At 39.5% G+C, this 22,045-nt stretch overlaps 1 protein-coding gene across 4 annotated transcripts; it reads left to right on the top strand.

Annotated features, from left to right (window-relative positions):
* Positions 1-325: 325 nt before the first annotated feature.
* LOC120306866 (zinc-binding protein A33-like) lies at positions 326-15,801 on the top strand. Of its 4 annotated transcripts, none has more exons than XM_039340866.1 (7): positions 326-973; positions 1,799-2,073; positions 3,650-3,745; positions 8,144-8,332; positions 12,332-12,351; positions 13,719-13,831; positions 13,929-15,801. In XM_039340866.1, the coding sequence occupies exons 2-7, from the start codon at positions 1,801-1,803 to the stop codon at positions 14,474-14,476; spliced, it is 1,239 nt and encodes a 412-aa protein (XP_039196800.1). In that variant the 5' UTR covers positions 326-973; positions 1,799-1,800; the 3' UTR covers positions 14,477-15,801. The 4 variants fall into 4 exon arrangements, with proteins under 4 accessions (XP_039196800.1, XP_039196799.1, XP_039196798.1 ...); XM_039340865.1 differs by having other exon boundaries at positions 328-851; positions 8,144-8,377; XM_039340864.1 differs by having other exon boundaries at positions 328-915; positions 8,144-8,377.
* Positions 15,802-22,045: the final 6,244 nt, after the last annotated feature.

Here is a 22,045-nt window from a genome sequence, read left to right as displayed (position 1 = left end):
AGCAGGACTACTACGAAAGTTGTTCTGGAAGCACAAAGATGATGATCCCTCCCCCCCTCCCCCCGCTTTCCGAATGCTTTTGTTGCTATGCATGTACTTCTAATGATCCCTGTAACTGTTGTCGGTGGGGGGGGGGGACAGTTTAGCCAACCTAGTAAAAAAACATATCTATGTACCATGAGAAACTTGTCAGCTTTGCAATTAGCAGCTCAAAGCTATACAACCGAGAAGGCAGAATGCAAACGTATCATTTTGGTGGCTAAGAGATAAAACATGTCAGATGGTATGCAAATCGAAAAAAGTTTATTTCAATGCATAAAACAAGCCCTTTAAGCTGTTATTTGCTGTATTTATATTTCTCATTTTTAGTGGAGCAATAGAGAAGAACAGAAAACGGGCAGCATTTACCGAGGTCTTTCAAAATGTTGGCCCATGAGAAAGATTGCGGCGCTGTCGTTTTGAGTTTGCCCCTTACATAAGAAAACGGGGCAAAGGTGCGCGGCACAGTACTGTATTAGATTGTACAATTTAGTCAACTCCGCAAGAGATAAAAGTTGTTTGTTTGGAAAATGACCAATCGCAGGCTTCCACTGTTGCTCCTCCCTACTTAAAAGAGTTCACAGAATTAAGTCCTGAATGCAAACTTCCTCGGGTTTTGCAGCCAACAGAAAAAAAACCCCTACTATTGAGCCCGTCACGGCAAACGTCTTTCTTCTGCAACAAATAACACCTAAACAGGGAAGAGGCGAGCAGACACAATAGCGAGCGCCCGGAAGCCTTTCGCGGCAACATCAAGCAGCCTCCGGAACACCGACGGGGCCCAACAAAGGAGTTAACCAATAGAGAGCGAGGTTGGCCGTCAGGGACTGTCCCGATTGGTGTAAAGCGCCACCGCTCAAGCAGGCTGAAGTGCAGGTTGGAGTCAAAGTTGGGGTCTTTACCCGAGTCCCTTGGTGAAGGCGCGACGTGGCGGGTTAGTGAAAACGTTGGTGCTGACAAGGGGTGGTAGCTCAGTCGTTGTCTCGGCCCGTAGTGAACAAAGTCGGGGTGGGGAAGCCCCCTTTCGACTCAGCAACGGGTACCCCTTCAGCCAGGCGTTAAAGCTCCATGGGCCGGTTGGGAGGAGCATTTGCTTTTGTTTAGGGAACCTTAAGTGTTAAGGCTATTGTCTGAATCGTTCCGTCCCCGTGTTCTTGGCACTATTCTCGGCATCGCGTTGTTTTGGAGAGAAACTACTAAGGAAACTATGCAGGCGGCTGTTGAGATGTGAACTTGGTCTCCGAGATGCCATGTCTTTTTTTTTTTTTTTTTTTTTGGCACGGCAGCTTGCTACATCGGACTGTCTTTTCAGAGTGTGTAATTTCTGTTTAGAGCGAGCAAATCTGGTCTGCAAAACTCCAAATGGCCACTAGCGGGCAGTAAAGAGAAAAACCCTGCCAATTGGCGGTTTTGAGATCTAGTTAGTAGCTCTTTTTCGTTCCCATGTATTGTGGTTAAGATCGAATTAACCCGGGGGGGGGGATCAGATTCAAAGTACTTACCTGCTACCTGTAAATAAAATTAAAAGATATTGCATTTCTTTTTGCTAGTTTTTTATATTAAGAAATGTTTTTATTGATCAGATTTGCCTAAAGGCGGAAGATTTTATACAAAGGGGAGAATATGCAGTCCTGCTTAATGGTTATTTATGTGTTTGGGGGAAGTATTTAAACTAATCATGAGTTTCCCAGTATGTTCCACCTGTAAAACTCTTGTTTGCATAGAATTGAAACTTAGGCCCTACTTTATATTTTTGCAGAAATGGCTGGCAAGAGCCAGGAGCAGACCATTGAAGAAGAATTAACCTGTTCCATATGCTATGACCTCTTCAGGAACCCTGTCATGCTGGAATGCATGCACCATTTTTGTAAAGAGTGTATCCAAAAATATTGGAATAGATGCCCCAAAATTGCCACTTGCCCCCAGTGTCGGCAAAAATTTCCTTCCCGATCCTTTCATCCCAATTTTATTGTATCTAATATAGCGGAGACAGTTCGAAGATCTGCCTCTGAGGAGCACAAAAGGAAAACCAAAGTAAGTAACCATGTGATGAAATCAATTTTCTTCGGCCATTTGGCAAGTAGCATATTTAACATGAGATCCAGCTTGGGCATCTGGCTATAAACTGAAAGATTATAATTCTGGTCCTGCCCTTAGGCACAAAGCCTGCAGTCCCTGTGCTGTCTCTCAGTTCTAGAAAGCAGGCAAGAACAAGTCACATCTGAAAAACCTTGCCCAGAAAACTACAGGACTAATTCAGGCAGCCAAAGAGTCAACAATGACTCAAGTCCACCCAAAAAAGCCTGCAATAAGCCAATATGCCTCTTCCAGACATGATCAATGAACTTGATTAGTTCTGTCTATGATTTATCTGCCTGTATCACAGTCAGTAAAACAGGAACTGTGGCTTCTTCCTCTTTCACACATTCATCATGGATTGTTCTTGGTTTGCGTGGCTTGTGATTTTGGTTGGCCTGGAGAAGACAAGCCAGAACTATTCATATGAAAAGATAGATATGTCCATTGCAGATAGAATCATCAAAGGATGTTACTGAGCTATACGCAAACAGATGTTCTGAAACATTGTCCATGGACATACCACACATTTCTGAAATGTAGTTTTCCATGGTGTGCAAATATGCCTAGCATCTTCAATCTAGCAAATACTTAACCACAAAGTTGCAGAAGAAAAGTCAGATAACTTTTCGATCAAGATATTTATATTTTTGTTTTAATTCCATCCTCTCTAGCCCATTTTCTGTCTACTTTGGCAATAGATGGTATTTTTACGATTTCTAAATATTTTTATTATTTTCATAAATAACCTAAGGCAACAAACATACCTAATATTCCTTTTCTCCTATTTTTCCCACAACAACCACCTTGGGAGAGTTGGGTTGAGAGAGAAAATTATTTTCTCCCTCCATCCCTCCGTGGGATGCAGGCAGCACACGAAACCATGCCCTCTCCAGTCCGCAGAAAAACCTCTCCACGTAACCAGTCCCTAATGCTCAAAAGGATGGGAACCTCTTCTTTAGCTCATAAGTGGGGTGGGTGGAGGAAGCAAGAGAGAGAGGTCTCCAGCAAATGAATAAAAAAGATGGTGATAATAATTATTGATTAGGGAACAGTGGTAAAGCAACTAAAGTGGGGCTCATAGGCACAGTGCAACTCTGCAGCTTAAATGTTTGCATCCATTGTCAGCACCAAGTGGGAGCTTCCATATTTACATCTCGCCCTTTTCATATTTGTGTCCTGGCACTGGATGCAAAGAGGTAGGGTTGCAAGGTTTGTATCACAATGTCACTGTACATGGTTTATCATTCTTTCCCCCCTCTGGATGCCTTTGGAGAGGTTAGTGGCTGGAAATAAAATGTGTGAAGAGGAAAAAAAACAACAGCATGCCACTATTTTCATATCCTTTCTCTAAGGAAGATCAAGGGAGAGTCAGGAGTTCTAACAAGCAACTTCATGGGATAGGTGAGGCTGGGGGGAAAAAAACTTCCTTTCTGATGAAGCTGCAAATCTCTATTGTACTGATTCCAAAATTAATATTGGAAGTTATTCCTACGTATTGAGGCAAATGCTTTATTTATTCATTCACTTTCAGATGGAGTTCCAAAAGGTCCTTCAGGCCTACCAGATGAAACACGACAAACTGTTGAAGATGAAGCGAAAGAACGAGGAAGATATCAAGAACTTGGGGGTAATATTACTGATATGGGTTAGATCAGGGTATCTCAATTTGTTCTGCTGAGCCCCAGGTCTCCACAAGAACTTGATGGGGTTCCATGAGTAAAAGGAGCAAAAAAAGGAGGGGATCACTCAAATGTTGCCAATTTTATATCACTACAGCTTTGCCTCTTGATCAAAATTTATGGAAAAATTGGGCAGAGAGTTAACTTAACAGGCCTGAAAACATCTAAGAACCCCTGTGTTATAAATTAATCTAGTTTCTTTCCACATATGGAAAGCATTTGTCTCTTCATCTTTAAACTGAGCGTGGACTGGGCCACCTGATTTCTTTACCAGCACATGGTGGTTTCAGAGATAACATTCTCTCCTTAAACAAGCAGGTATACAGGTAGTCCTCAACTTAGTGACAGTTAAGCCCAGGAATTTATGTTGCTAGGTTTTACCCTATTTTACAACTTTTCTTGCCACATTTGTTAAGTGAATCACTTGCAGTTGTTAAATTAGTAACACAGGTTGTTAAGTGAATCTGACTTCCCTATTCTTTGACTTTGCTTGCCAGAAGTTGGCAAAATATGATCACATGACTCTGAGACACCGCTGCCGTCATAAATATGAACCAGTTGTCAAGTATCTGAATGTAAATCACGTGACCATGGGGATGCTCCAAAGGTTGTAAGTGTGAAAAATGGTCGTAAGTCACTTTTCAGTGTTGTTGTAAATTTGAACGGTCACTAAATGAAGTGTTGTAATTCAAGGACTATTATTCAAGCCTCTATTCCTTTTGCAGAGTACGTTGTGCTCTGACTTTTCAGCACCCAAGCAGACATCATGTAACAGTTTACTCTGAAGCCATTGTCAGGGATGTTTAGAATTCCAGGCTGAAAACCTGGGTTTTCCAAGAAAACAAATTATACTGAGTCAGAAAGATATTTTATTCTTTTCTCCTATATACAGTATGTGTAAATGTTCTAATTTCCTTATATTGCAGGAAGGATGAATGCAAAATAAGGATCAAGGAACATTTAACCCTAAGTAATTGTCTCCATGGATAGCATATCAGTGAAGAAAAAAGGCACCTAATCATTTATGCAGGATAATTACTTACTAGGAATCCCTCGGTGTGTAGTGGTAGTCATCAGAATGAGAGGCAATGCAGCCAGTCCATGGAGTTGGACTTATTAGTGACTAGGGAGGAGGCTATTGCTTAATGTCAGGAGTTGTGTAAGGACCCACCTCAGCTAACCACCCAAGACAGCAGAAACCTTGAAACAGGCATTGTTTCAAAAGGAAACTTTTATTAGGGGTTAGTGACAGTAGGGAAGTCAAGGCGAGATCTGGAGAAAATCCCGCTTTAACAGTATAGTTAAGCTAGCAATATTCCTCCTTCTACCAAAGTCACAATGTCCATTTGAAATCCAGCCAATCCACAGATGGCATGATGTGCTGGTAACTGGCACAGTTGACACGCATCTCAAGTCTTCTCCAGTTTTGTTTCTCTTTTCAGGGAGACACATTCCTTTCTCAAGTGGATAGAGGCGGAGAAGAAAAGCAGAAAGCGAAAGTTATCCCAAGTGAAAGCAAATATCCCCCCCCCCCCGCTCCCCAGCAGAATGGCAGGCCCCAAAACAAAAGCACAAAACTATATATGCAAGGAAAACAATAAGGATTTGGGGACTTGACAGGTTGTCATGGGTCTGTTTTGTTCCCTATGCTTTTATCTGACCCACACGAAGCTAGGAGAAAACATCGTGCTTGAGGATACCCAGTTTTTCCCCTCTTGGTCAGCTTGACTCAGGGAGATTGTTCATGTCCTTTATTGGTTCTAGATGCAGTGATACATCAGAGATAAATTAACAGAATTAAGCTCACGACAATATGGATTAAACCTAATGCGCAATAGGAGTAGATATGACACCTTTTGAAGAATCAGGTTTATAGCTTGGCATGCTTTAGCGTTCATCCCAGACAGTTATGAGGCTATTGTGATCAGGATGTCATTGTCTACACTCTACTAGTATGCCCTTTACCAGAGAAGACATATTTGTCCACTTTCTTCATCTTGTGATTATTTTTCTTTTAAACTATTAAAATATAGAATATTTAGAATTTGCAGTTGATTCTTTCTGACACGTGATTTGCTGATCACATTACTCTACCTTTTTAACAGTATTGTCATGCATTGTGTTTTAAGTCCAGTTAAAAATGCTGGTTCTTGCCAACAAACAGCCCTAAACTGGAGCTTGATGGAGAAGAATTGCCTTGGTTTGCATGAACTTTTGATTTGTATGAACTTTCACAAATTGTTTATGTCCTACCCCCAAGAAAACTAAGTTGGTATGGGAGGGGGTGTATTCTTGTTTAATGAGGCAAAATGTTAAATATTGGCTGGCTTGCTTTGTTTATTATGATATCTCTATTTTGCATTTCTTCTGTGGTAAAGTATGTAGGGTATCCATTTTATCTGTAACAGAACCCTCTGAATGATGATTTGCCAGGAATTGCAAATTCTGAGACTGAATGAGACTTGAACTTGGATCTTCCCAGTTCAAAGTCTTAATGACTGTGCCACATTGGCCACCTTGATAATACAGCAATCGCTAATAATTTAAAAATTAAACTGAAATAGAAACACTCAACTTTCTGCTTTTCTCATGTACTTCATTCAGATGTATTATGTATTAGAATATTAAAGTGTACATCATCTGAAAATGCCCTTTCTGGATTGAAATTTGACTCCAACATTTTATTAAGTTTTTTTTTAACAACCAAGGAATCTAAACACACATACTTCTGGGTGTGGGAGAGATATTTGCTGAACCATCTTAGTTTTCCTCTTGATATCTTGTCAGAAATAATATTAAACATTGTGCAGCAGTTTCTGAATAGCTAACAGTAATCATTAAATAGGCTTTTTTAAAATTAAAGACTATGATTTACCCTTGAAGTCATCAAGGTGTAGGAACATGATAAGTAATAATAGTCTTCCAGTTTATCAGAGAAACAGTACATCTAATCCACCTTCAACAAAATTTATCTAGGGTAAAGTTTGGAAGCATTAGATTTAAGTTCATGAAAGCTTCTGTAATTATTCTATTAGTTGTTCATTCATTATATATATATAATATATAATGACAATGTTTGAAAGGCTTGGGTAGTCTAATTGTTGCTAGTTTGAAATGACAGTAAGTAGCAAGTAATGTTCACTTCAAAAGGAGTAATTAGAATTCAAAATTAACTCTAATCATTTTGAGCCCATTGAGACTCACTATAGAAAGCTTCACATTCAGTGTACACCAGAGGAGTGTTATAAAGAAAGAAAGAAATCAAATAATACAAGACAGATGAACATTGGGGCTTGTTTTGATGCCCCTGAATATAAGCAGTGTGTAATCTGTTTTTATAATTTTGTGCACAATGAAATTGAATGGCAGGGGGGAGAGGAGGTCAGTGATAATGTAACTAGACAAGACTTTTTTATCACAGTATTGATCCTCAAAACAGGTGGACTGCTGTGTTTACAGAAAATTGGAGAGGGGCAAATAAAATGCTCACAAGTTTACAAAAGATGGTAAAAGGCCTTTCATAAATCTGATTTTAAAAAAAAAAACGAATGTGAGCATTAAGCAGAAAAGGCCCACTTCAATCTGGTGTCCTCCAGGTGTTTTGAAAAACCCATACATTCAGTTTCTGCCTCTTGTTCACTGTTAACATAGTATTACTGATTAATTGCTGGATAAGTGGTTATTATACATTTGCGTCATACCCTGTTGTGATAGGACTGTTTTTAATGTAAGAATATAGCAATATTTTTCAATAAAAGATAGAGGAGAAAACGAACAAGAAGAGCCAAATCTTTATAACTATTCCATGTGGGAAAGGAACTGTTCACATAAAGACCAATCAAGGAACAAAGTAATCTTGCAGTTACACTGAACAAGAAGCAATTAGAGAAATAAGTCACAAAAAAGAAGCTTCAAATTAAAGTTGCAGTAGTTCTGAAAAGACTCAATAGTGTTCTGCCAGACCATGCTAAAAGAATAGTACCATAATTGCCTTTAAATGAGAAAATTCTTCAAGTCTGTTTGAAAGAAGACCGAGGAATAGCTTGGGGAAATTGTGGTGTGATGAATTAACTGCAACATCTGGATTCTCTGTAAAAGTGAGACAGGACAATTCCAGATTAAACAGTAGCATTGATACAACTGCCGCCCTATGGCTGTGCAGATCACTAGGAAAATAGCTGAAAGCTTTAAAAGCATGCTTTGCTCTCTTCTTTAACAAAATGATGATACGCTGCCCACAAAACTTTTATGGATGTAATATGCAACGTAATATCTTTGGGAACATAGATAGCTGTTGAATATATCAAACATACACCTTGTTTCTATTTCTTGTGATCTCTGTCCAGACAACATCTGGGAAACTGAAGTTGAAGATCCAAGCAGCATTTCAACATCTTCATCAGATCCTCCAAGAGGAGGAAGGAAGGATGCTGATGGAACTAGCTGGAGAAGAAGAACAGTGTATGCTGAGACTGGAAACCGCTTCCATACAATTCATAGAAGAGATTGCTGAGTTGAAGAAGAGCATGGAGCAGGTACAGCGCAGTCTCGACAACTTGGGGATCTCATCAGTGCTGCAGGTGAAACTTCCTACACTTCACTTGAGATATGAGGGTTGAACTTAGGAGTCCATATCAAATTTACCCTTCCTCGGTTTTATTCATGCTACAAAAACACACCGAGGTGCAGGGAAAGTGGTAGACCAGGAGGGCGTGGGACAAGTCAGAAGAATGGGTTATCTCCTGAGAGAGAGAAATGTGGGCTCCAAGAAGTCCCCATTTACCAATTTACAGTCTGAAAATGTTCATCTTTTTTGACTGTCTTGTCCGTAACTAGACTTGATATTTTGCAGCATGCTGCCAGAGCAGGTGATTTTCTGTTTGGCTTTCTAATGGCATCTATAGTGCTATCTCTACCTGTCTTCCCATCTCTTCTCCTTTTCTCCAGGGTGATCAATGAGGATTCCTTCCTCTCGCCTTCCTTCCCTCCCTTTCCCATTTCTTGCAGTCTTGACAAACATGGCAAGGTAAACTTCAGCTGACATCCTCTTTCTCTCCTCCCCAGCAGGGAACAGCTTTTGCTCTTTTCATTTCCATTTCCTGCAGCACAAATGATAACCCATGGTTTTAATGCGATCTTTTTACATCGCAGTAAGTTGCTATGGCTACTGTGGCAGGATTGCTAAGCGAATGGCTGATTCTCCCTCTAATACAAATCGTATGGGAAATTGTCTGCCTTGAGAAATTACTGCAAACTCCGCCATACCAAGACATTGAGTCTTGTAGTGCCCAAAGAGGCCATATTGGCTCTGGATTCTATCCAGCAAAGCTGTTCAAGGAAAGAATCATAACTGATACTGGAGGTGAAAAGCCGGAGGATGCCCCCGCCCCAAAGTCTCTTAACAATAATCTGATGATGAGGGAAAAGGCAGAGGGTTTGATGAGGAAGCCCAGGCCTTGTATTGAAAACACCTCAAGTTTAATCCTTGCCATCCCAGAGAACTGAGAAAAGCTCCTCTCTGAAAACCTGGAGAATATCTACCAGCTACCAGTACACAAGAAAATGAGCTAGCACTAAACTTACATACTGCGGTAAACCATGGTTTATTTTAATTGTGGATTATTGACCCAGCTGCTATAATTGAGGTATTAGCCATGGATTCATAAAACATTCCTATGTCACGTTCAACCAGATTATAAGGGAGATTTCTGATTAAAAATTAGTTAAAAATAATCTGGCAAGGCTATTGAAAAACCCATGCTTACGACATTGTTTTCCAGGTATTTTCATAATGATTGCTTTATGAGTTAATCTCGGATTTATCTAGATTATCTATATAAAAACTGTCAGACCTTTTGTTCTCAGGGTAAATTGTGACATCCACATTCTTAACCTTACTTCCAATTTGCAAATGTCTGGAGATTCTCAGTCATCCAGGTCAAGGTAAAGGTGTTTTTTCAGGAGGCAACTGGACTTTCTTGTTTTTCTTTGAAGATGTTTCGCTTCTCATCCAAGAAGCTTCTTTAGCTCTGACTGGATGGTGAGGAGTGGAAGGATTTATATTGCTTGCAGACAGCTAGTCACTTGCATTTGCCACAGTTGTTAAGTAAATCATTGCAGTTGTTAAGTTAGTAACGCAGTTCTTAAGTGAACCTGGCTTCCCCAGTGACTTTGCTTGACATAACGTCACAAAAGGTGATCATGTGACCCTGCAACCATCATAAATATGAATCAGTTGCCAAGCGTCTGAATTTTGATCACATGACCCTGGGGATGCTGCAACAGTCGTGTGAAAAACGGTCACAAGTGACTTTTTTCAGTGCCATTGTAACTGAACGGTCACTAAATGAACTGTTGTAAGTCGGGGACTATCTGTATGCTATTCTCTTTCAGGATGAGCAACATGCAAAAGGCAGAAAAGGAGTAAAAACAGTAAAAGAAAATGCAGGCAGTCCTTGACTTATGACTGGTTGCTTAGCAATATTCAAAGTTTTGATGTTTCTCCCCAGAGATATTTACAGCCCGGTTCCAGCAGCCACATCCCTCATAACTGGCCCATAGTGAACAATTGCTTTACTTAATACACTTAACAATCATCACAAAAAGATTGTAAAATTGGGTCGGTCACATGAGTGACTTATTTAATGACAGTAAGACTTATGATCGTAATGGACCCTGCACATTATGGTTTTAAGTCAAGGACTACCTGTATGGTTAAATTTCATTTCTACCAGCTCCGTTCATTATAGCTTTCCATACCTTTCTGTCTTTGCAAATCACATTGCTGCCAGGGCCTTTTGGAATAGAATATAGTAGAGTAGAACAGAACAGAACAGAACAGAACAGAACAGAACAGAACAGAACAGAACAGAATAGAATAGAATAGAATAGAATAGAATAGAATAGAATAGAATAGAATAGAATAGAATAGAATTCTTACATCCTCTTACTGTAGGTCTTGTGAAATGTAACCATGATTTTCTCAGTCTTCCTCTTCACTACTCCTCCATGTGTTTCTTTTATGATTCACTAATCATTCATTCTGTTTAGATGGCTGAACCATCCCAACTTACTTCTTTAGGACTGGTAAAACTCACTTTTTAATCCAGACGTGGATTTGACACCTAATAATCTTGGTTCTGTCTCTTCTGGTTTTACCATGTACTGTACGTGTAATTGCCCCAGCACATTCAACATTTATGCTTCTCATGACAAATCAACTCTTACTTTTATAGAACAAAGTAAGCAGAAGCTTGCTCTTAGGCACAGCCTTTCTTGCTTGGTTTACCAGGCATTCCTCACAATAGATCACATATTATCCATTAGCTTTCTGTCCCCATTTGCACATCCTAAAATTCATCCATCCAGTCCCCCATATGTTAACTGTTCTACAAACTAACACATTCAGCCACTTGCTCTAGGATGGGTTTTTTTACCATGTGTGCAAAATTTGCAGTCATTCATTCTGTTTTCTCTGTTCAGTAGAAGCACTCTACACGAATGAAGGCGAATCTATGTGTCTCAGGATAATGTTGCAGGATCCAGTCTGGGTCGGTCACCGGGACACAGGTTTCGTCTTCCGTGCTGGAGCCTATCTTGAAGAGTCCAAAAGCTCAGAAGACAAAACCTCTGTGTCCCGGTGACCGACCCAGATTGGATCTGCAGAAGTGCTTTAGTCTTTAATGCATTAATTTACAGATCCATTCTCCTTATTACAGCTGATCACGGTTGATTTCTCAGTCATCAACATAGCATTGTCTGCATAACAAAGGAGCACATCTGTTCACGTCTACACCCAAAACACCTCTAATGTTACCACAAGCATTATATTATACAACCAAGAGGACTTACATTCTTGTCTTACGGCCTGCTTGAGTTGAAACATTGTCTGTTTCCTTCCCTGTATGATATACTTTCATCAAATAATACTTTTAGCACAATGAGCAGTCAACTTTCCATCATGGCAACTGGACTTCTGAAGAAGCTACTTGGATAAACAGTGAAACATTTCAAATAAAGAAAAGACCAGTTGCCACAATTCAACTTCCAACAACTCTACCTGGATGACTGAGAATCTCCATCGACATTCCACAATTCCCCTTATCACATTTTCCCTAAATCATCAAAAGTACAATAAACTGTATTTCTCATCTTTGTATTTTAAATTGGTTCCAGTTTAATTTAAAGTTATAATGTACAGATAGAGATGACGCTCTTCTGCTTTGCTGGTGACATACTACAGGTTTCCTTCACGATCAAGAGCCAGAAAGACACCCAAAATTATGTTTCTTGAATAATGAAAGACTGAAAGGTTAACTAAATCATCTCCTCATTCATTTTGTGAAATGTTTATTTATCAACTCCAGAATATATTCCGTTAGCATTTAGCTTCCCTTTGGAGTTGTGTTTAATGTTCACTTAATCATAATTGTCTTTCTCTCCAACTTCAGGACTGAATACTGGAGGATCTACTGATACTAGTCCACACAAATTAAGTGAGATATTTCTTAATTTTCTCTGCTTCTTTTTTGCAGGTGGAAACTGTGCCTGTCAGGTATGTGTCCAGAACAGAAACATAAAAAGCTCTTTTGCAATTTCTTCTTCTCTCACGTGCTCTGATAAGGGGATGTTTTCAGCAAGGTGGAGACTGGGATATCGTCACCTTAGTATTCAAAGCACTGAAAGTTTGGAGGAAGCCAGTGAATAGCCCAAGGATGTACAGGTAGATCTGTATCCTCTGAATGCTAGACACAGTTGCACAGATGTGCTAGGAGGAGCTTTTGTGAAATGGTTGAGCTATTTGAGTGAACTCCACTTGTAATTCTTCAGAACTGATTAGCAATCTAAATGGACCAAAGACTAGCCTGCCAGATTGGCAGGATATCGGATCCAATATGAGCTCAGTTAATCTGTTTTTTCTTTTGCTGTGCCAGTCCTGGAGAGCTTTCCAGCTTCACCCATTTGGGCAGGAAACATACACAGAAACACAAATCTCTCACTTACCAAGGTCCTGTTGGATCCCAATATGCATCTTGTGGTTCTGCTTTATTATGATGCTGCCAAGTTGCTCTAACGATTAAATTGGAGATGTGACATCCGTTTCCTTCGTGTTAACTGGTGACAGGGAAAGATTGCTTGTGCAGTTCTCTTCTTCACTGTGCTAGGGAGATATTTTTGCATATAAGGAAATGGCTGGAGTTTTCTGTGGAACCAAGAGTTTAAAATTAATTTGTTAATAGCATTTGGCTTATTTTTTATTAGATCCATTTGTATACTGTTACTGTGCATGTTTCTGTTTGTCTGCAAACTAGTTTCTTGCATGATGCTTAGGACTTTCTCCTGGCCATCCAGGTTGTGGCCGATAAACCACTTTGAGAAAAGGAAGCAGAATGCCCAGATCAGAAACTTCCCCTCTGATTTAAGTTGAACAAATATTGTGGGAATTTGGCACTTTCCAAGGATGCTTCATTCTTCAAACAGGTGTTGAAGAATTGTATGGTTTCCTAGTAGTACTGGAATCAGAAGCAAGAACCCAGGCCTCTTTCCTTAGCTACTGCTTTCAGAGGGCAATAAAGGGTTGCATAGTTTCCTGATCTTGGAGAAGAAGGAATAGGGTTGGTGGATTTAATTAAAAACACCTCTTCGTCCTGATCCCCCTCGTTCCATCAGTTATGTGGACTCAGCAAACAGGTATGGCTGAGCCACTTTATAATAGTTTTACTGCCATCTCTTTATAAAATTGGGAACACGGTAATTTGCTACATAAAAGTGTTGAGCACTTTGTGCTCAATAAAAGTACTGCTTGGTGTCCAGGTGAATTGACTGGAAAGCTTTGAGGCTGGAGACACTTTACTTGATAGTGGAGGGATGCCGTGATGTCTATACTCTTGTCTTACTTAGCTGTGTTTCTTTCTATTCCAGACCAGCACTGCAACCAGAAACATTGACCTTGGGTCTAAAACAGCACAAGGAGCTATGTGGAGGACCTTTGCAGTACATAATTTGGCGAAAGATGCTGAAATCCATCAGCCCAGGTGTGTTTCCCTGTTTCAAGAAAGCTTGGGATAAAGAGATACAACAGAGCTCCCAAATAGCAAAGACCTCACTTAATTCTGTGCCTTGTTCCCATAGCTCCTACTGCTCTGACCCTGGATCCAGAATCGGCCCACCCCAACCTCATCCTCTCCAAAGATCTGACTTCAGTGACAGAGAAGGAGTCACCTCAGGCAGTTCCCAGAAGTCCCAGACGTTTCCTGCAGAGCGTGAATGTGTTGGCCATGGAGTCCTTTGAAAGCGGGCGGCATTACTGGGAAGTCTGGGTGGGCAACAAGACCAAGTGGGAATTGGGAGTGGCTTCAGACAATGTGAACCGGGTAGCCAGAGTCCGGCTGTGCCCAGATAATGGCTATTGGACAATAAGACTGTGGAACGACTCCGAGTATTGGGCTGCAGCAACTCCCTGGGTACGTTTGAGGCCCCAGCACTTTCTGAGGAAAGTGGGGGTGTTGTTGGACTGCAAGGCCAAAACGCTAACTTTTTATAACGCTGAGGAGATGTCACTCCTCTTTACTTTCCATCAGTTGTGGGCTGGCAAATTCTATCCTTTCTTCAGTACTGGCTTCAGTCATGGTGAGAAGAATGCAGAGCCCATGAGGATCTGCCACCCTCTCAGGCTCTGAAATCTCGTTTCACAGGATTCGGTGGTGCTTTCCTTTTTTTTTTTTTTTTCTTTCCTGCCTTTGCAGTATTACAGTACTGTTTCTCTTTCCTCATAACTGCCACTGAAAAGGGTTTGTTGAGATTTCAGGCCATTACGTTTCTGATATAGATGCAGCCAACTGTAGTGAAAAATGAAGGGATGTTGACCATTTTTATTTAAAGTGGTCCCTGATTGTCTTTTCTAAGGTGGGCTTTCTTTTTTATTTTAATCTAACAAGATAGTTGCTATTCATTTAAGGTGCAACCTGGCAAAAAGCAAAATATCTTGACTGTGTATCAGAAAAAATGATAGGTGTGAGTTTCTACTTCCTATTACCACTTTTTCTAAGTGTAAATACGTTTCTTACACATATATATAGTAGGCTTGTACTTTATCTGGTTGGTTTCTCCATCTACCTGAAGAAAAAAAATTCCTTGTTAGTAAGACTCAGTTGTCCAAAAATGCTATTAATTTTCATTTATATTCTGAGTTAAGAACAACAACAAAAAATCGGTCTCAGAAAGAAGCATAAGTTTAAAGAGAGAGCATGAAGAAGAAATGGTTTTTAAACTTTTTAAAACAACCTACAAACTACACAACGGGCGTAATACCAGCAGGCGTGAGAATGTCACATCTTGTCCTGGATTCTGAGGAGATTCAGTCAGTCGAAGAGATTGAAAGCAGCCTTTTCTATGATGCAGGGCTAAGATGCTGAAGAATTAGATTATGCTGTTATCTTTAAAGGAACCAGCCAGATTCACAGGTCCCAGACTGAAGGACAGCTTATAGTGCAGAGGAAGATTTTCCCAATTTTGCTGTATAGTTTTCAAATAAAAAAAATAAGGCATTTTTATTTTATTTCAAAATACAATGTTAAAAAAGTCCTTGAAAAATCACTTTAAAAGAGCATTTTGTATATGTGTGTTTTATGGACATGAAAACAAGATCAATTTATGGGGGACTATGAACCGGAAGCAGTATGTCAGCTTGTACTTTTTCAACATACGATTCAGAATAGCAGCACAAACTGATTTTGTAATAACAGCCAATTGCAGGAGAGAATTGCTGCATTAGGAAATGGGAGATGCAGCTCTGCACAGTTGAAAGGAGGAATTTTGAGGCTATGTGATGAAACTTCACGGATAGCTTAGCATTTGCAAGGGATGTATAAAAAGCTACTCCTACCATCTGTACAATTAGTACAGAGTAGTACTTTTGTACAGTTACATATTTTCTTTACAATAAAGTCAAATGAACCATTTTCTGTACAATGTTAAAATAAACATAAATGTGTATTTCTGCCAATTGTTGAGGAATTTTTCACTTCACACTTTATTTCTACCACTTGGTGCAATAGGGGAAAAAAGTTTTAACAAATCAGCTTTCTGTCTAGATTGACATTAAAGAATATTCATGAGAAGAGTAGAATTCCTTTTGATTTTTTTTCTCCCAGTTTTTGTGTAATTTCTGGAGATGCCAGCAGAGGGTAGTGTCTGCCAATAGAACATTTTAACAGGGCTGAACTATTATTTATATCCCACTATTACTATTTTTTTTTAAAATAACTCAAGGCAGCAAACATACATAATCTTCCTCCTATTTGATTCAGACCTGTCACTCTTATGGTATCTATAGATGTTTGCAAAATGGATTTACTTTTTATAAAAAAAAAAAAAAGTTCTGAATTGCAAAATGGATTTACTTTTTTTTTAAAAAAAAGTTCTGAATTCAGACAATTTGCAAACAGGAACAATTTTTAAAGAGAAAAATGTCTCCCTTCCAGGGACCCCTTTGGTGGCTCAGAAATCCAAAATTGGCTAAAACCCAAAAAAAAAAAAAAAAAAAGTGAATGCTTTTTCCTTTAGAGGGCCCAATGTTTTTCCAGTCCTCAGAGGATATATTTTCCAGACATGCCCCTAATCCTTGCACTAGGCAAGGTAATATTTCAAAAAAAGGTCTAACCATCTTAAAAGGGGAAACTCAGGAAACTTGCTGCTTTTCTCTCCTGTGTTGCCAAAATGAACTTGGCCAGGCTTTTGAGAGGATGAATTCGCTTACCTACTAACATCCTTGTGGTCTAGTAGGATTTGTTGGGGGGGGGGGCTTTGTGCCTCCGTTGTGCCACATACATAAAAGGAGGATCTGCCCCGAAGCTAAGTATTTGGGTGTTTTCAGTGACATTGATTAAATAAACAGAGCAAGTTGATTAATAGTTTCACTTAGTCAAACCTTCAAACTCAAAATAGCTAGTAACAGTTCCTCCCTATCAAATGACATTCAGTTGGCCTTTAAGGGAGGAAGCTGCATTAAATCTGCTTCACATATTTGGGGCCCTGCTTTTAGATGGCCACAAATCCTATAAATAGGTGATTTCCTTTACTTCAAGCTGCCTCCTTTGGACAGTTAATCCCTCTAACCTACAGTAAATCAGGAAAGTTAAAAATGACTAAATCCATTTGCAAATCTGGATGAAAACTTGATAGAAGTGTTGAATTTGAGCATTAAATCATGTTTCTGAAACTTGAATAAGGCTTAACAGAATAACCCAGTTGGAAGGGACCTTGGAGATCTTCTACTGGTAGTTCAGTGCCCTGCTCAAGCAGGAGACCCTATATCAATTCAGACAAATGGCTGCCCAATCTCTTTTTAAAAACCTCCAGTGATGGAACACCCACAACTTCTGATGGCAAGCCGTTCCACTGGTTTATTGTTCTCATTGCCAGGAAATTTCTCCTTAGTTTTAGGTTGCTTTCCTTGCCTTAAGTATAAAACCTTGCTTTTCTCTACATTGAATTTCATTTTGTAAGATAGGGCCCAGCGTTCAAATCTGTTGAGAGCCATCTGGATCTTGAGCCTACCTTCTAGGGTGTTGGCTGTTCCCACCAGCTTAATCTCGTGTGCAAATGTGATGGCTTCCCCTTCTATTCCTTCATCTAAATTGTTTATGAAGATATTGAATAATACTGGGCCTCAGACAGAACCTTGTGGTACCCCATGCTTACTTCCCTCCATGTACACGTAGTTCCATTAAAGATTAAATGCTGAGTGAGTTTATCAGCCAGATATGAATCCATCTGGTGGTAATGATCCCACATTTTACTAGCTTACCAAGAAGTAGGTTCTAGTGTGTTTTGTCAAATGCCTTACTGAAATCCAAGTATACTAGTTACACAGCATTTTGCTGGTCCACTATTTTAGTCACTTTGTCAAAGATTTGTTTGGTATGATCTGTTTTTGACAAAGCCATGTTGGCTTCTGGTTATAACTCTGTTTGCTTCTAGGTATTTGCAGATGTGGTACTTGATCTTTTCCAGGAACTTCCCAGGTATTGATGTCAGGCTGATTGGTCTGTAATTTCCTGGATCTGTGAGGTCCCCCCCCCCCTTTTTTTTTTTTTTTTTTGAAGATGGGAACCACATCAGCTGTTGTCCAGGTCTCTAGTAATTCCCTAGTAGTAATAATAATAATATAATAATAATAATAAAGTTGGAAGGGACCTTGGAGGTCATCTAGTCCAATCCCCTGCTCAGGCAGGAAACCCTATATCATTTCAGACAAATGGCTGTCCAGTCTCTTCTTAAAAACTTCCAGTGTTGGAGCATTCATCACTTCTGGAGGCAGGTTGTTCCACGGGTTAATTGTTCTAACTGTCAGGAAGTTTCTCCTTAGTTCTAGGTTGCTCCTCTCCTTGATTAGTTTCCATCCGTTGCTTCTTGTCCTGCCTTCAAGTGCTTTGGAGAATAGCTTGACACCCTCTTCTTTGTGGCAGCCCCTGAGACATTGGAACACTGCTATCATGTCCCCCCTCGTCCTTCTCTTCGTTAAACTAGATATACCCAATTCCAGCAGCCTTTCCTTACATGCTTTGGCCTCCAGTCCCCTAATCATCTTTGTTGCTCTTCTCTGTACTCTTTCTAGAGTCTCAACATCTTTTTTACATGGTGATGACCAAAACTGAATGCAGTATTCCAAGTGTGGCCTTACCAAGGCATTGTAAAGTGGTATTAATACTTCATGTGATCTTGATTCTATCCTTCTGTTAATGCAGCCCAGCACTGTGTTGGTCTTTTTGGCAGCTGCAGCACACTGCTGGCTCATATTTAAGTGATAGTGCTCCAGGATCTTTAAAAGATATGGTTCAATGGTTCTGAGATCACATCTGCCAGCTCCTCAGAACTCTGGGATGTAATTCATCAGGTCCCGGTGATTTGAACTTGTCTAGAATGGACAGGAGTTCTCTTACCATTTTCTTATCTATTTTAATTTGAATTCCTAAGAATTTCTGTCTTTTACAGTTCTGTTTTTGGTAGGTTGGGCTATTTTTTTCTTTTTCTGTGAAGACAGATGCAAAGAAAGAGTTAAACAGGTCTGCTTTCTTCCTGCTGCCTGTTACTTCCTTGCCACCTTCTCCCATTAGTGGACCAATTATTTCTTTGATTTTTTTTCTTATTTTTTATATAGCAATAGCACTTAGACTTATATACCACTTCATAGTGCTTTATAGCCCTCTCTAAACGGTTTACAGAGTCAGCATATTGCCCCCAACAATCTGGGTCTTCATTCTACCGATCTTGGAAGGATGGAAGGCTGAGTCAACCTTGAGCTGGTGAGGATCAAACCAGCAGCGGGCAGAGTTAGCCTGCAATACTACATACTAACTACTATGCCACCATGTCTGTATATGTTGAAAGAAACTTTTTATTATTATTTTTGACATTTGCTGCAAGCCTTAGTTCACTGAATTACAATGTCAAGTTTCTTAGTTCAAATTGCTATTCCTGTCTCCAAAGTTGAATGGATAATACCTCTTATTGCAGATTTTCCAAAACCTTTAGAGCTGAGGTTCAAAAGTGGATTAAGCAGACTTCCTCTTGGGTTAATTTCAGGGATCGGCCCCTGCTGTATAGCTGTCAGCAAACCAAGAGCAGTTTTATTGTATGGAGGAAAGACAATTTCAGCCCAAAAAACTGCAGACAAAAATGGGTACCAGACGTTTCTCCATAATAGATGTAAGCTGGGTTTGCATAACCAAGACACTTCCCCAAAACCATTGGCTTCATCTCCTGAACTCAATGTTTCTTGTCAATTAACAGCATTGCCTTTCGACCACCAGAGCAGCATCATTATCTAATCTTACAGAAGCCAAAAGTGGTCAATGTTACTTTGGGTTCCCTTGGCACTGAATGACAGATTATTTTTTTCTTCCTCAGAAACTCAAGCTCTTGGACCTTGGAGAGAAAAAGACCTTTGTGAAATAGCACTCTTCCAGACTCTCCGTACATTTGCTCAGCCCAGAAGAACTGCTGGATGCAAGCCTCTTGCAAAATCATGCATAGAATTTACCATTTGTCCAAATTAAAATGCACTACTGTGTTTGAATTAAAAAAATCAGGCAAGTGTGCAGATGTAATAATTGTTAACTGTGAGGCTCAAGGCTTGCATTGCGTGAAAGAATTAACCTAACCTGCTGCTATCCTTGGATAAACATTCAGTGTGCTTTTGGCAGAGGGCCAAGGATGCACAAAAAAAAAAAAAAAAAAAAAACTCCAAAAGCAACCTCTGGAGAAAGTTCAGCCTCTGCAAAGGACAAATACAAAATTATCCACTGAGGCCTGAGAGAGGCAGAACCCCTTTACATAGAGTAGGGGATAGCTTGCTCACCCTCACCCCCTCCTGCTCTTTTTTCACCGTGATCACCAGCCAGGATCACTGTGAAAAAAACAGAAAATATGGTGTTCCCAGAGATGACATGCTTTTGCAGAGCTGATCTAGGCACTCATCTCTGTGCTGGCAGCCAGAAGACAGCAATATTCCTCTGTTAATACTGTATTTCCTTGTTTATTTGCATGACCCATCTGATTGATCTAATGCAGAAGTATCCCAGAACTGTTTAGGGAAGACATTTTGTTTAACCACAAAGTTGACTGGGTTTTCCTGTTCAAACAGTACACCAGCCCCACTCATAATCCATTATGTTGTGTTAAAACAATAACCAATGGGTGATTTAGAATTAATACAAACACACACCTATATATATAAACATATGCAATCACACGTATGCATGCATAGACGTGTGTGTGTGTGTAAAATTTAGAATCATTTAAGGCATTAGGAAAGGAAGTAAGATTAGCTTGTGTCACTAACACACAAGGTTTAAACTTTCTGCCTGTTGTGTAGAGTATAGCAGAAAAACAGACCAAGATGAAACACTTCAATATAATTGCTTTTTTAAAAAAAGAAAGGAAAAAAGGAGATATCATATGTAGCACAAACTTCACCACTGAACCATTACAAAAGAGCTACTGGAGTTCAAGAGGTTCTTAAAATTACTACAATTTTCACTCCGTGCTGTGAAATACAGCAGCTGTTTTGACCATTCAAATGCCCCCACAAATACTTAAATGTGCTGTTCTAGTGCTGAGCATTATGATTAAAACTTCCATCTCAAAATAATAAATCAAATGAAGATCTTTACTTTCTTCCTTTGATAGGAAGGTGAAATCAGAAGTGACCCAGGTTCATTTACAGCTCTGCTATATAAGCAGCAATTATATGCAATGACATTTAATGGCAGGCAGCTGGAATGATTCTGGCACAGATCCAGAGCAAATCCTGCTGGGCATGAAGGAGGCATCATCCTAACAATCAGGGAGCAGACAACATGATGGATTTGCTCCTGGGTTGCAGCTGTGAAGATCCAGACAAATGAACTTCCCGGATGTTGCCAATATCCCAATACCATCTTAGTTCCACTATGTGCAGTTTAAAAGCTGTCACTTGGAGCCAGCGTGACCTTGATGATACCCGGGCATTGCTGAACTCATGTAGGATGGGAAATATCTGGCTTGATAATGGTAATTGTAAAAAAGAATCTTGGAACAGTTGTGGATTGCAAAGTCTGAGGTGACTGCAAAGAAAACAAATGCAGTTACAGGCTATATCAACAGGCTGTATCAACAGAAATATAATTTAAATGTAAATTATATAAATATAAATATATAAATATAGGTATGTGTGTGTGTGTGTATGTGTGTGTAATGATTTTTTTTAACATAAAAGATGTTGCGCTTCAGAGGTTAGGTGGTGTAAACATTTGGTATTTGAACATAGATCTTTTTAGCATTTGTATTTTATTGTGTTTAATCAATCTAGGTGAAATGTTAATAATATATATCGCTAGTCCATGTATGAGATGCCAGACGCTAAATAATAAAATACCATCATCATCCAAATCACAGGAAGTAATAATTTTATTGGTCAGGCAGCACAATGAATAGTTTTAGCACCAAACTTTAAAAAGAATTCAAATAAAATGGAACAGGTTTAGAGAAGGCAATGAAGAGAATAAGTGGATAAGAAACTAAGTTTTAAGACAAAAGACTGAATTAACTAGCATGTTTAGTCTTAAGAAGTGACAATTAAAAGTGGCTGCAACACTCTTCAGACACCTGAAAAGATCTCACAAAGAACGTTAGGACTTGTTCTTTCTTGTTCCAGAATACAAGATGCAGAATATTAGATTTTCAATTCCTGGAAGACAAAGTCCAAT

This window comes from Crotalus tigris, unplaced genomic scaffold (assembly GCF_016545835.1).
Source record: "Crotalus tigris isolate CLP2741 ecotype Arizona unplaced genomic scaffold, ASM1654583v1 scf7180000017754.2947050, whole genome shotgun sequence".
NCBI classification, from domain to species: domain Eukaryota; kingdom Metazoa; phylum Chordata; class Lepidosauria; order Squamata; family Viperidae; genus Crotalus; species Crotalus tigris.
This window is presented reverse-complemented; position numbering and strand designations above follow the sequence as displayed.